Here is a 16,189-nt window from a genome sequence, read left to right as displayed (position 1 = left end):
TCTGCATTTGTAGGGAAAATTCCAAGAACTATTAGTAACTCATTATGTTATGCTGTTCTTTGAATCCTTTAAGATTTATATTACAATATTCATAAGCTTCAGCAACACCAATATAGAGGAGAACTTATGCCTGCTATCAGCTCTGAAAGCTCTAGAGCTATCCTAAAAATCCTACAGGCAGCAGCAGTCAGGAACTTGGAATTTAAATTCCACTGGCTTCAAAAATGCTAAGGAGAAGAAGAAGTGTAATTTTGATCTTCACAACCACATATCCTGCAGCAAGGATTAGGAATGACCCTAAGAATCTACACGCACTGCAGAGCGTTGTCAGCCTGAAATCTACTTAATTCAGAGTTGCCATGGTCTGAAAGGAAATGGAAAAAAATAAATATGTTAAGAGTAGGGTCTTAAGCTTTCCAGGGTCTGGAAGAATACCCTACATGGCACCAACCACACCTGCTGCTTCACATTCAGATACAGTGCCCATGCTGTCACTTTTACTTGTTTCACAGGTCAAGCAGAACAAGGACAATGTTGATTATCACGTGGCATTCTCATACAGCTTGGTCTAGTTATAAAAAATAGTAACATGCTGTATTGTTATTTAGAAACACAATCTGAGACTTAGCATCTTTACAGTAAGCGTCTCTTCAGCTACTTTCCTCCCACAGTTTGACCAGCAGACTGGTTGTCAAGAGACTGTCTCACAGCACTAAGATATTCATAACCAAGAAAACATGCAAACTAAAAGACAAGCATCATTTTAGCAGAGATTACCAGGTAATTTTTGAGCTTTGCAGAAGTTTTGAAACTACTCAGGAAAAATAAGCCGCCAGCTCTCTTCTGTGAAGTGGAAAAAGCTTACGGTAGGTTGCATAAATAGGAAGGAAGCTTGCCATTTAACTTCTACTGCACAAGTTACTGTTTCTACAGAGGCTACCAGACAACATATCCTTTTAACCTTCCTAATGCAATTCCTTGGGTAATGTGCCATTAACTTTTTCTTTTGGGTCAGAAGGCAAGGTACGTATAAATACCTCAGACTTTTTTTAGATATACATGTCCAAACCAATATACTCATGCAGAAGGCATGGCATGGGTGTCTCAATCAAACCTGAGAGTGGAAAAAGCCTTGTTCTCCTATGCAGACACATCAAAGCACAATGAGCAGTAAAAATGTTTGCATGGAGTCTCTACAAAAGGCTTGGCAGTACTATAAAGAATACTGTGCTTAAACGCTTATGCTGAGCAGATAGTAGGCAGCCTTAAGGGAAATAGGAATAAAAAAAAGTACAGAAGGTGCTTAGCCCAAGACAAAGCCATCAATTTACTGGCTGATTAAGTATGAAAAGATGACAATAAACCTCCACCACCCAGTCCATTAAAAAAAAAAAAATGGATGGATCCAGATAGAGATCCAATTACCAATCCAAGGTCAATTATAGCTCCTTTCCAAAATCCAGTGAAGAACATTGAACTGAAGGCAACATCTGGCAGACAGATACAGCTCTGAACAACAATCCCTCACTCCCAGTGGCCTGCATTATCTTGTAAGTTTACAGGAAAACAAAATAAGTCAACTTGTGTTGATTTTTTTTTGTTTTATGTGTAATATTTGTTTCCTGTCTTGAACCTAAAAGCATAACTTCAAGCTTTACTTCATGAATATTTATTACCTCAATGTGGGCTCTCTCCAAGGATATACATTCTTTATCCCTTTAGTGAAACCAAAAGTGTCCAGGAGGGTATGAACAGATTTTTCCAATTAAATTAAAAAAAAAAAAAAAGCAAGTGGTGTTGCAAACTCAAACAACAAAAAAACGGATTTCATTACTCTTTTTACTGTACTTATAATCTCTACCCTCTCCAGTAAAACAGTCATCACCAGAAAGGAAAAAAATCTGAAAAAATTAGTAATGCTAAATAAGGTAACTGAAAAATAAGTTTACTTGAAAATATTGCAAGGATCAGTCAATTTCGTCTGATACACAGATTTATTCTTTAACAAGTCTTTGGCATTTGATAACATCAAAGGTATCACATGACACAACAGTTGCTATAGTAGCAATACTTCTTTAAACAACAAAAAAACAGATCAAACAAAAGCATAAAACATATAAATTGTAAACAAAAATATGACGCATGACATACATCCCCAACTAGCAGAGAACAGTAAATAATAGCTCCAGAAGTCAGCTAGTCCTTGCAGCTGCATCTGAGAAGAAGGTAATTGTATCAGCAAGCCCATCCTTTCTGGAAGATAAGAGATGGCTCTGGTTTAGGTCTGCATATGAGTAATGTGAGATGCCGCAATGCCAGTCAAAGAGTGCATAGGAAGTTCTAGGTCACCAAAAGATCTGTGAGGGAAGCAGTGTTTCCTACCAGTCAAAAGGAAATTTTGTGTCTAAGGATTCTCAGGCACAAGAGGAATGGCAGAGTTAAAGCAGATGCTTTGTGTGGTACTACAGAACCTCAACGCGTAAAGCTTTTTTTCTCAAGATCCCATGCATTTTTGAAATCTGTAAGCAACCAATTTCCCAAAGACAAGGAATGCCCATGACCTGCAAAAAACACTGAGTCAAAATATGCAGACAATTGCAGGGTTTGGAATTGCAGTCAGTAGAAAATGTCAAGTAAGGGCAAAAGCTCATGATACCATCCGCAAAATGGGAAAAAGAGGCAGGTGGTTGAGTCACACACTAGCGTTCACTGGTAGCATCCTAAAATTCTGCAAATATTTCCCATGCTACATAATATTGAAAAGAAGAAAAAAAACCAGTGTTCATACACCTGTTTTCATAGTAACATAGAGGAAGATGGAAGAAGTGAGAGGAAAGGAAGGGAAAGATCCATGCCACAGTTCCAGCAGTTGCCCGGGTATGGAGCACTGATTTAACAAAAGCAGGATACCAAGCCTAGGCTGTTAGGTACACTAATCAGACCCATGTCTGTAGTGGGTATATTCAAAAGCCTTTCTTTGGCAAAGTTTTTAAATGCAAAATGATTACCTACAAAATGCTTACTAAAAGATATTTCTGAATAACCTCAGTAGCACCAGCCATGAGATGATGGTTCAGTTAGTTCTAGTTGGTGCAGATCACACTTCAATTTCAGCGCAGAAGGTCTGAACCAGACCATACCTAATCCATACTTGCACTGACAAAGCAACAGCAGATCTGCCCTATGGACTACACCTTGCCCACTTCTACTCTACGCAGTAAAATCATATTCTATTGCAAAAACTGGAACATTACTTCCTCAGAGGCTTTTTTTTTCTCCTTTTTCTGCACTGTATATTACAGAATAAATGTTGATTTTTTTCTGGTTTAAGATCACAAGAAAGCCATGCGATTAAGCAACAACCAGATCATGATATCCTAACCAGGAGTGTGCACTATGCCAATCAGGTCATCTTTATCCTAAGAGAACAGCGTAACTAAATTGTTTTAATGACAGCATAACTAAAAGAAGACATGACAAAATAAATCTTTGAGTTAAAAGTAACTCACATTGAAGCCAGCTAGATGCAACTAAAACATCTAATATGTACCAAACAATGCAATGATCCTGACCTGTGACTACAAAGCCTTCAATACCTATTAAAGTTGAAATATCTGTAAGTCATTAAGTTGGTGTGCCTCTCTTCTGTAGGATTGTGGGCTGGAAAACTGAAGACAACCCAACAGGTGATAATTGTTCTTGATATAACAGAGATATAGGTTTATGTGAGTTTTATCAATAGGCTGAAGCATAATTTATTTTATTTGTCCTAGATCTCATACCCCCCAGTCCTGACTATCACTTTCAAAATGCTGGCCCACAAAAGCTGTCCCTTAGTAAGTACAAAGTACTGTGGAAGTCTTTCAAGAATACTGGCTAGGTTAAATAAACTTACAAACAGTGGTTTTGCTCTTTATGAAAATTACACCTTTCACATTGAGTTCCTAGCACTGTTGACATCTTTATATGTCTGGTGATTTAGCAGGAGCTTTCCAGACCTGTACTTGAAGGATGTCCACACCATATTTTGCTGGACACAAGCTTCTGTACTTTGATCCAGAAAAAGGCCAAAGAAAGCCAGCTACAGATGAGATGCAGTGCCAGCAATAATAAACTGTACTATGCAAATTAATTCAGGTTCAGCACTGAGGTAATATAGCTGTGGCTTCTAGCTTGGATCTGGCCTTTTTCTCATTGTCAGGTATTCCCCAGAAGCAATCGGCCTGGTGAGCCTGGACTCGGGACAGCTATGGTACTACACCAAACCACAGGCCAGCTGTGGTATTACACCAAACCCATCACTCAGTGGTATTTTGATTTTTTGTTTTTTTAACAGGTAGCTACAGTAAATTTGTTGGGGAGGCACCTGTCCAAAGAAACATATATATATTTGAATATCTCTGAGTATGTCTAGTGGTCAGGAGACATGACTTCAGTTCCTGATTCAACCACTAACTGGCAATGAATCCTCATGCCATGGGAGACCAGGTCCTCTGTGACGGCTCCACAGAGCACAAAAACCTGTGGGGAAGCACAACAGCAACTCCACATAGCAGCATCTCTCTTCAACACCATCTTTCACAAATGATTGTAAGAGAGAGCTGCACAGCACTGCAACTGCTGGGGTTAGGTGTAACAAATAAAAATTATTGCCTGCAAGTTCACATGTTAACAGTGGATTCATTTAAGGGTGATGCAAGTTCACTGACAACTCCTATCCTGTGTATGATGCACCTTAATTAATGCATCCTTCTTCGGGTCACATTTCTATTTTTCCTTGACTCTTGAATGGGTGTAACTTAGAAATATGGTTGTATCCTTGCTTCCTGTTCATTTTTCATTTAGTGATAGGCATATCTTCTGTCAGTCAGGTCAACAATAGTCTCAGACACATCAAGTAAGATGTTAATTTATTTACTTTGGAGTTAACCTTCTCTACTAGAATACATCTAAAATAATACAGGGATTTTAATAATACTTTTGGAATTAATTGGAATTAATTTTGGAATAAATACTTTTGAGATTAATTTCACTTACTTTATTAATTGTAATTAATCATTGAAACAACTCCTGTAAATTCTTAGTTGCAAATAGTGTCTTTGCCTCTACTTTCTAAAACAGTCCATTCCAAAATACAAGTTTAAGCCACTGTGGATTTCTCCCACCCAAGCACTGCTTACTCACATAGCTGAAATTACTCTAGATAATAAACACTTCAGCATAATCTGGAATTTCATATCAAACATTAGAACATTGTGGTGTTTTATTTTATTCACAAAGTATAAGTACAGTAGAGCAAAAGATTTAAATATTGTTTCAGAATTCCTGTTTCCTGATATAAAAATGTCAGCAAAGCACATTTGATCCATTAACTACATTGCTGATGCAAGAGTAACAGGAATTTAACTACAGAGAACACTACTAACTAATACACCATATTCAGCAGTTTTTTTTTTTTTAACTAAGCAAATGCTACGTTGATACAATATTTATAGGAATGTGAAATGCATACAAATTACTTCAAGTATTCAGAACACAAACCAAAACTCTACCTACTAGAAGGCATACAAACAGAAAGTTGAGATCAAGTTACTGATTATTTGTACTGTTTAGAAATAAAATAACCAGCAGATATACCGCTATTCTGTGTAGTTACAAAACATCTGTGATTCAGCAGTACTACAGACTGCAGATACAAGTAAGTAGTACAGAAGCAAGTTTACTTCACAATCCTGTTTTACATGGAGAATTACCCACCACCACCAAAACAAAAAAAAAAATACTGCCTTGGGATTTGTACATTTTTTGAGGAATATTTCTTTAATCAAGTATATGCTACCTCACGTGCAGGTTACATGCATGAAAATATGATAGCCATTTGATAGGTGTTATCCATCTCTAAAGTTTGCTGTAATCATACAGTAACTTCACTGCTTATTGCAAACGAAAACACATCAGCAAACCTGTAATGATTCCTGTTGGGCTTTCCTTGGAATGGATTCCTGCTATTCTGCTCTGGTGTTTCACAGGAACTGACGTTCCTCTTGCTTTTGTAGAGATTGAAATTCAACACATTCTCAAGGTGATTATGAAACAACATGTAAAAGTGAAATCTTGCCCGTTTTCACTTGCAACTGGGAGAACAACTGCTAAGTAAATAGCTATGTGAATTAGCAAGTAAGTGAAGTAAAGTCAGATAGCAAATTTATGTGATAATAATAATACTTTAAAAAAAAATTCTCCTCCCACAACCTTTTTTATGGTTGATTTTTGCCAGTACAATTCTATGAAACAGGCCAGTTAACCATACTGAGAAAACAGAGACAGATATGTATACTAGAAACCATATGTATCACACTGTATAAATTTTATCTTTAACCTTAATACATTACTTATCCTAAACCAGAATCAATCATGAAAACACTTTACTATACACATACATACATGAATAGCTTTACTCATGAAAGCAATGACATCAAAAAAAAAAAGCCACAATCTCACATCTACAGGCATTTGCAGGATCAGGGCCCTAGAATTAATGAAGTCCACATCTTTCAATTTGCGCAATTCACAAAATGAAACCAGAATCACAATTATTATTTGGTAGAGTTTTACAAACCATCTGACTTACAAACAGTACAAATGCTTTAAAAAAAAATTAATTTAAGGTTAAAAAGAAGTAGAGCACTCCACAATTCAAGAGCACTCCAAGCTCTTAAATGACAAACTTGGCCTCCGTGGTAATGTCAAGAAAATGAGGAGTTTCAGAGACACCGTAACAAGGAAACTGAAATACGAACACAAAAACGTGTACCTATAGCCAATTCTCAGTTACTCGTAATTTGGTTTTACCTCTACTATAGATTAATTGCAGACACAGCTTGAGCCTGGAAAGACTTATTATCTCAGGTACAATGCAATCTAAACATAGCAATGCTGTGTCATGGCTCTGCATGCCAACTACTTTGGGGGATTACTCAAGAAATCTGAGCTGGTTTCTATAGATTCACGCAGTTCTGGAAAAGGGCAGCACAGTTAATGCACCAGAAACAAAAGTGATGTAGCATGGTCCAAACACCCATGGGTTCTGCTGGAGCCAGCCCGCACCCTGCAGCAATGCTGCTGGGCAGCAGCTGGATCTGAGCGACAGCAGTAAGTACCTGAGCCAAATTCCACTCCGCAGCCTGTAGCGCCTCATTTACCCAGAGTTTGGTGTTTTCTGTTACTGAGGTATCCTAGTTTTTTGTTGGTTTTTTTTTTTTTTAAGTGAAGATAACTACATGGTCCTTTCACTTTATAGCTATTGTTACTAAGCAGATGTTGGTGGAGGAAAGAGGAGCAGCAGGAAGGAAAAGACCCTGAGTGTAGACAAGTTGTCCGGTTCTTCTGAGAGATGTAACAGCTATTTTTATTAGGTATCCCATTTGATAACTGGGTTTGTGCTGCAGATCTACGTTTCCCGGTCCTGTCAGTGGTCCCATGTGGAGATCAAGCCAGCTACCTTTTAACACAAGAAGCTGAATTTAAAACCTATTTTAATGAGCTTTATATCTATAAAGTTCAACTTCAAAAAACAGAAATGCTATGTAGGCCATATAAATGCATTCTAAGTCTGATCTGATTTTTTTTTTTCCATGAGACTTATGCCTAGGAAATACAGTGACAGCAACACTAAAGAAACTTACAGAAACTTGTTTTACAAATTTCAGTATAAAACCTATTAAAATTCTCAATATGTCTCATTTTACTTTTTATAAATTCAGAAACCTCCTCTCACAAGTGCTAATAATTAATAGGGTGCTTTGAACTTCACTGAAAGAAAAAACGTTGGGAGGCTTGAGGTAAGTAACTTTCAAAAGCTTTGATTATTTGTCAGAGGAAAAACTGTTTGAAACATGGCTAGGAAATGGCAAACCATTAAGAGGTGGCAACTGGAATACCCAACACATTGCTGTTTCTCTTTCTTAAATTATATCTTCTGGCTGTATAAAGCCTTCATTAGTATTTTTTAGGTCTCCTTATTTGGCGAATTATGCAATGGAAACATGATCAAAGCGATCAGCACCAAAAATACACTAGCAGCTCTTCTTTAGCAAATTCTTCTAGTGGGGAGTTGGAATTGTTTCTACTAGATAACTGAAGAAGTTGGAAACAAGTTGAATATCAGTCTAGCAGCAACATAGTATAATGATTATTATATTATTTTTCTGTAGCAACTATTATTAATTTTTGTGAGTTACTTCAATAAATATTTCAACTTAAGCAGTAAAAGCTGAAGTAGTTAATGGTCTTAGAGTGCTTCAAATTTACTAATAAACCTCTCTAATATCCCCTTGACTTTGAACCGCTTAAGTTAAAACATGCCCATGCTGTCAGTAAACTCTGGCAAATGCGTTTGCTGAACAAAAAACATTCTGAATTTGTTTACAAATACATCCTGCAGTATTTCATAAAGAACTGCAAATAGCTCTTTACGGTGTGGGAACATCTGCAAGTCTGGGCCCAGTACCCTTACAGATTGCCACTGACTTGAAATTTTTTCCTGCTGATCAGAAGATACAGAAGGCAGATCCCTTTCAGCACCAAGGCTGCACTTCTTTTCCCCAACACTGGAATTCAGATATGCGTACAGGCTAGTAAACTGCAAAGCTACGTATTTGTGTAGATTAGGAAATAAGCTATATTGTTTATATACACTTCAACATTCAGAAGGAATTTAAGAAAGAATAAATTAAATTTCAGAAATTAAATTTGCCTAGGAGACCAGAAGAAATACCAGCAACATTTGGTGTTACTTTAAAGACTGAGATTATGAGTATTACTGTTAAAATAATTACGTGATTTCTCCTATTTTAAATTTCCTCATGACAAAACTGGTGAATGAGAGTCTAGTCACCCATAAGGCCTATGTTAAAGAAAAAAAAAAATACCATAGAACTGGTTGTCTAACTCCGTTCTTTATTTAACAGCTGTTACCACCTAAAAGAAAGCAGTATGTTCTTGATACTAGGATGCATTCATACCATATGTGATTAAGTATTTTTAAAAGAATAATTATTCTTTTAGAACGAATAATCAAAAGCTCTCTTTCAAAACAGTCCAGCTCAGCATTATCACATTAAAATCAGTTAGAAAGCACTGCTGAACTTACACAACTGATCACTCTGGCTCTCCACACGCAGATCACTGAAACAATGATCTCAATCCCAAGTATTTTAGAAATTTTAATTACTACCAAAACTTTGAGTGATGTTTCAGCATCCAACAGTAGTTTAAAGCTGCCCTCATGGCAGCCAGGCCAGCCCAACTGCAAATACTTTTGAGAACTCTTACCAGTCTTAATATGAAATGTGAGTTAACATGGCTCTGCATGGTAACTACCACAACACGTATACGAACATGAAACACCTACTCACCCACCTGAGAAATCTGTCCCAGTAACAAGGATCTTTGGTTTCAAGACATTCATACATTCATATCCCACCCAGTACCGTGAGTAAATGTCTTTTTTTATTTTCACTATTATTTCAGCAACAACTCAAAGAAACACCAGAAATGCTAATATCCACAAAATGACTAGCAACTGTAGGATAATACATAAAGCTGCCAATCCAGGCTAACATACACCTACCCCAGAGGGACAACCATTACAGAGCCCAGGCGTAACCCGCACCCTCCGACCAGCCAGGCCCCTAGAGGCAAGTCTTGTGACAACACAGACCTGTAGAAGAACAGTAACTCAGAGAGAATGCAGTAGCTAGGCAAATTTTAGCTGGATCCATGTCTGAAAAGTTAAATACTTTCACCTGATCTTCATTTTCTATTTATCAGAAAGATAAAACAATTATGCAATTATTGTCACATCTTGATAGAGGGTGGTTCATAACTCAAAAAAATTACCAAATACAGGCATCCTGTGCTCACTCTGAACTATTCCTAAACCTTCCTTAGATAAATTAATAAGGTCATCTTTGCTACAGAATTGGAAAAATAACGTTGAGTTTTTGGAAGAAACTTAACTAAGCAGGCAATCTTGCTATATCCTGCATTTCTAAAGGTGTGAGACATCAAGTTCAGCTGAGCCTAATATCAGGAAGGGACACCAAGCAGCACCTGAAAGTAACTAACTTAATCCCTTTCATTCTCCTGCAGACTTCATTAGTGAAGGTTAAGTGGCTTTTAATTTGGATTCCAAGCTTGCAACGTGAAGAACCTACCCAGGGACGAAGACAAACTTATGGCTTATTGCAGAAATCTGATTTGAGCAGCTCCAAGAAAACAGGTAAGAATAAGGAGCTAAGTGCAATGGGAAAATGATTGCTTAATCCAGAATAAAACAAGATGTTTTGTAGCGCTCTAACCAAACATCAGAACACAGAGGAACTATTTTAATGGATTAGACCAGATGTCTGCCTAGTCCAGAGTGCATCACACCAAAAAATGCACTCTGCAATAGACAGATGTGAAGTAATCTACATTCCATATTAAATCTCAATCTCATTTGAAACACACAGATTGGCTTAAAGCAGAAACATACAGATTGGCTTAAACCATGATCTAGAAAATAAAGCTAAGTATAACAGTACAGTAAGAATTGAGAGCATTCTGTCTTTTGAAATACCTTGTAGAATTCTGTGTCCTAATACCCCTCCCCATTAATAAAAATAAAAATTTGCAAAACTACAGAAGCAAAAATTTTCTGATTTTCTACATGAAAAAGGAATAAAAACATTAGAAGATTTTTTTTATATGGGAACAGCAAGTTTAAATGTGCGTAAAATGCAGGTTCCAGAGCTAGACTCCTGGATCTTCTCAAGAGTAGTCCGTATCTGACATAGCATGAGGACATAGGAAGTACACAGGATGCACCATGAGCAAGAACATTCCCTAGCTACTTCATTCTATGCACTTCAAACAGCGTCAGAAACCAAAGTTTAAGGGGGAAAACCAGAAACTTTTTCCAGACTCTACTTCCTATGCCCTTTCTTAAAAATGGGAACCATAAGTTTGTTTCACTCACTTTCCCCAAGCCCCGCTAATCTCTGAAAATTTTTGGTCTTCTTCTTATCTTTGTGACTCTTTACATTTTAATTCTTCATCTGGTTTCTCCAAACAGGAGGGAACCACAGATTACAGCTGCAAAATTGCTAGACAGGCACTGCAAAATTTAAATGGATACGTATCAGGACACACAACAAAACATGATTTCAGCACAAGCTCATGGAATTGACATGTTTATGAGAAAGTGACTGACTACCCATCTGAAATGGACAAATGTGAATAAGCTCACTTCAAGGGTAAAAATAAAAAGCAAATACTGTAAGGCTGCAAATTTAAAGATTAAAGCAGGGAACACAGTATAAAAGTAACTTTATGTACCAATACAGAAACAGTGGGTAAAGTCTATCACATTTTATAGAAAGTTACTGACAAAGACATAGGCATAGGTGGATGAAGTCCGTAGGAAAGTTGACAGAAGTCGAATGGTGGCCACTGGAGATGCATTCCCTGTTCCATGGTGCAGTCAGAGCTGATCAGCTGGGCTTAGCACACTGTTGCACAGCAGATGAAACAGATCACCTGCCTTGTGGAGAAGTTTAATGTATAATAAACTTCTTGGTGTGGTTTTGGGGGTTCATAAACAGCAAGCTTGAAACGGAGAGTTCAAGAACCTTAAGCCAATCTACTCAGATATAGCCTTAGTGGTATTTTTTTCCCAGAGTACAAGAGCATTTCATGTATTTATCACTTTTTTTCACCTTGAATGGTCCAAAAATCCAAAGTCAGTTCTATGGATAATGCATCTTCATTAAACATGGAGCCACTTCTGAGGCAGAAAAGCATATGCACAGCAGCTAATAGCAGGCAAGGAAAATGAGCTTTTGGTTCAGGAAGCTAGATAATTAATGTATGGTGCTGTGGGATATTAAATATTCAGAAAAACTGTCATTATCTTTGTTTCATCCTCACAATGTTAATAACTTGAATTTTCATAAATTATTTGGGGGGCTTTCATTTTCTTGTGGAGTGGAAAAGACCTTCACAGTGTTTTGTTACAATAGGAAAGACCCCTGTACCTAGAGGATTTTCATCACTCAGGAAGAAACACAAAACTTGAGTTTCACAACAAACTTATCTTCACACACACACAGTCAGAGCCATTGTTAATCTGTCCTGAATAGGAATAACACTTGGCACCTCCGCTAGAGAGACCCTGACAGAATAGCATGTGTGAGATGCAAGGCGTGCGGCAGGCTGTCCCTCTGCAGCCTCCAGACTCTTTAGGGCTCCAGGGACAGGTCAAGCAGCACCTGTGGGTCAACCCCCAAGCCATCAGCCTCGTGGTGCAGTTTTTATTCCAACCTCAAGTCTATTTTTTTTCCATTTAGACAAAGTAGGTTGAGGTTTCTCATGTGAGGGGAACACCCGTCCACCACTCTGCTCTGCTCTTCATCGCCACCACCTTTGCCCCGTGCCGGCAGGCCGGTGCGGGGTGCAGGCTGCCCCACCACCAGCCTCTTGCAGGGCTGTCCCCCACGCTTCGTGTGGGCTGGGTGGGGGGTGTCAGCCTGGGTGGGGGGCTCTCCTTGGGCCATGGCTCCCCCCTGTGACAGGGCTTGAGAGCCTGGGGCTTTTCCCCCTTCCCCTGCCTGAAGGGTCACCCCCCACTACCACCTCGCCCCCTGGAAGGTGCCCCTCACCTCAAGGCACAGGGTCTTCCCCTCCTTCCCCAGCTCCCTGGGCAGGGGGCTCCCACCCCGGGCCCCTTCTCCCCCTCAGCCAGGAGGCGCTCCCCTCCCGTCCCCCAGAGAGAAGGGCTCCAAGCGAGGCAGGCCCTCTCCTCCCTCTGCTGCCAGCAGCAGCCCTCACCCCCTGCAGAAGGGGGGGGGTCTCTTCCCCTCTCCCCCCGCCCAGGCGCCTGCGGCACTGACCCGTCTCTGCCGTCCTGCTCCTCTCCGCCATATTTGTTGTCATCCCCCCCGCACCCCCCCACCCGGCGCGAGACGCTGCCTGCGCGTCGCCATGGCAACGCACGTCACCGCCAGGGGAGTCCCGCGCCCCCCCCCCCCGTCCCTCCCCAAGCCGCCCGCAGGCCGCCATGTTGCGGCGCTGACAGGGCCCGGCCCCGCCCCGCCCTGGGGAAAGCCTTTCCGCAGCCCCCGGGGGCAGCCGGGTCCTGAGGGGGGCTCGTTACCGAGGTGCGCGGACGCCGCCGCCTCCACCGGGGAGCAATTACAGCCTGGTGGCTCCGGGGACAGCGGAGCACAGAAGGGGTTAAGGGTCTGGGTCGCCCCAGAGGGGCAGAGCCCGCCTGCTCCTGCTTTCCAGGTGGAGCGCAGGCAGTACCTGGAGGCAGCCTTCAGGCAGAGATAGATGTGTGGCCACCCCACCCTGCCCCAAAATTCAGCGCAGGAGTCTGATCATGTGGAAGTTACGGCAATTTTTTTTTTCATTTTTTTAAGGCAGCCCAGTGGGGAGCTTCATTATGTGTGTGTGTTACCCGTCTGTTTCCATCCCCCAGACCTAGCAGGTGAATCTGACCATATGGCAAATATAGTGAGGCTTCCAAGGGACGGGAGGGTTTCTGCCTGTGTGTGTGTTTGCAGGCCCACTGGGTGACACTCACCATGTGGCAAATACAGCGATGAAGTCTTTGGTGCAAAGGGGCTAATTATGTGTGTGTTTCCCAAAAGACCCAGCGTGCTGGGTTTGATGATGCATGTCTCACTAATGCAAGGCTGAGATGGAAGCTTCATCGTATGTCCTCAGTGCATACAAACTCCAAGCTCTCAGAAGCAAGGCTAGCCATCGGACAAGCATGGTGTTAAAAGTGCAATCAAGTCTTAGAATCATGTATATTTGCATACATGGACAGACATGAGGGGAGATCATAAAATCATAGAGTGGCTTGGGTTGGAAGGGACCTTAAAGATCATCTAATTCCAAGCCCCCTGCCGTGGGGACACCTTCCACCAGACCAGGTTGCCCAAAGCCCCATCCAACCCAGCCTTGAACACTTCCAGGGATGGGGCATCCACAGCTTCTCTGGGCAACATGTACCAGTGTCTCACCACCCTCATAGTAAAAGTTTTTTTCCTAATATCTAGTCTAAATCTATCCTTTTTTATTTTAATGCCATTCCTCCTTGTCCTATCACTACGCCCCCTGACAAAGAGTCCCTCCCCAGCTTTTCTGCAGCCCCCTTTAGGTACTGGAAGACTGCTATAAGGTCTCACCAGAGCCTTCTTTTCTCCAGACTGAACAACCCCAACTGCCTCAGCCTGTCTTCATAGGAGAGGTGCTCCAGCCCCTTGATCATCCTCATGGCCCTCCTCTGGACTTGCTCTAGTATGTCCATGTCCTTCTTGTGCTGGGGGCCCCAGAGCTGAATGCAGGGCTCCAAGTCGGGTCTCACAAGAGCAGAGCAGAGGGGGATAATCCCCTCCCTCAACCTGCTTGCCATGCTGCTTTTGATGCAGTCCAGGATACAGGTTGGCCTTCTGGGCTGCACGCACACATTGCCAGCTCATGTTGAGCTTCTCATCATCACTTCTAAGTCCTTCTCCTCAGGGTGGCTCTCAATCCATTCTCCCCACAGCCTGTATTTGTACTTGGGATTGCCCCAGCCCAGGTGCAGGACCTTGCTCTTGGCTGTGTAGAACTCCAAGAGGTTCGCACAGGCCCACCTCTCAGGCCTGTCCAGGTCCCTCCGGATGGCATTCCTTCCCTCCATCAGCTTGCTGAGGGTGTACTTTATCCCACTGGCATTAGGCAGGACTGGGACAGAACTGCGTTTATGGCTATGTTTATGTGTCTGTTTACTTATACAAATGAAATTGTATATTTCTCCATCTAACATGCTTTTATTTAAACATCACTTAACCTCTTTATTTTCCTGTTGGGTGTGTGGTTTTTCTGCTCCAGTATAACTCCTCTTAACAAGGTACTCACTTGGGTAATACCTGCAGGTTCTACACACCTAGATTTTTCTGTAGAGTCTGTTACCCCCTCATCATTTCTGTTTCTCCCTGCATTTTGCAGCCTCGCAGCCTTCTTTCAGTTCATACTTCTCTGTTGTTTGTTTTTTTTTTTTTTTGCAGCATCTGTTTTTTAGTTTCTCTCCTGCTGTTTCCTTTCTTTTTCAGTAGCACTTAGGTCTCTTTCCTTCATCTAGTTCTTTTCACTCTCAGTATATTTCTATATGATAGCCACAGTCATGAGTTTTCAAATATAGCCATGTTCCTATGCCAATGACTTGAAACACCTATCTAAAGTGTTGCACCAGGGACATTTTGTGATGGGGTTAGAAGATCTTTTGGAGCAAGGATATTGTTCTTTGCTTTGTGCCAGCATTTAAAAGTCATCAAGGGCCACCAAGATTCAAGCTCTGGAAAATAATTTCTGTACTTTTACCTCTTCAGCTTTCATGAGCTATAGGTGGACACTAGGATATTGCAAAGCCTGATTTGTCTCACTGCTGACAGAGAACTACAGTGAGCCCCCCATCCTCTCCCTCATACTGTTTCCCCAGGCTAGCTGATCACCCAGGCCTTGTTTGCTGCTTGGCAAATGATCCTGGGAGACCTTTCTTCAGAATATGCTGCACGTACTCTCTTCTGTTCATTCACACCTCATGGCTGATTATTTATATTAAATGTTCTGCATATCCATTGAGAAACATCAGCACCAATTCAAGCTTAACATAGACAAAAACATCTTTATGTTCTCTTCTGGAATCTCTCCATGTATGTGCATTACAGTACCTCCTGCCTGTCTGTCACAAAAACTACAGAAGTAGCACGATTGCTTCTCTTCCTCTTTATTTGCCTAGCTGCTATCAAGTCTGGCTTTCTCTTTGTCTGTGAGAAGATATAGACCGTATGTATCTCAGTAGTTAAGACTTTTTTTTTTATGGTCATCCTTTACCCTGTCTGTTACAACCCCTTTTATTTAGGTTCCCTGGTAGCCATGTCCCAGACCTTAAAATAATTTTTCATAATACTCAGCTGTTCATTGTTTTTATCTAAACTTCCCTTTTTTTACCCAGGTCTTACACAGTTTTGTCCAAGTCTGCTACTCTAGTCTGGTTTCTTATCATGTCCCCGAGTCCCCTATCCCCTTTGTTCTACTTGCTATTCCAGCTTTAGTGTCCCCTCATCCATATTTCATTCCTATCTATTAATACTCA

The 16,189-nt window shown here is 40.8% G+C and overlaps 1 protein-coding gene across 3 annotated transcripts in view; it reads right to left on the bottom strand.

The window, feature by feature from the left end:
* LOC308199414 (BEN domain-containing protein 5) overlaps nt 1–12,985 on the bottom strand; it is a 923,492-nt gene extending 910,507 nt beyond the window's left edge. The window contains exons 1-2 of one of the 3 annotated variants that reach the window (XM_080603542.1): nt 9,901–11,120; nt 9,722–9,820 (exon numbers count right to left, since the gene is read on the bottom strand). In XM_080603542.1, the coding sequence (XP_080459668.1) occupies nt 9,722–9,820; nt 9,901–9,913 (112 nt within the window). In that variant the 5' untranslated portion in view covers nt 9,914–11,120. Of the gene's footprint in view, nt 1–9,721; nt 11,121–12,932 lie in introns of those variants that run through there. The other 2 variants (XM_080603543.1, XM_080603541.1) reach the window with 2 other exon arrangements.
* Between the last annotated feature and the right edge of the window lie 3,204 nt (nt 12,986–16,189).

This window comes from Anser brachyrhynchus (assembly GCF_964034855.1).
Source record: "Anser brachyrhynchus genome assembly, chromosome: 8".
NCBI lineage: Eukaryota > Metazoa > Chordata > Aves > Anseriformes > Anatidae > Anser > Anser brachyrhynchus.
This window is presented reverse-complemented; position numbering and strand designations above follow the sequence as displayed.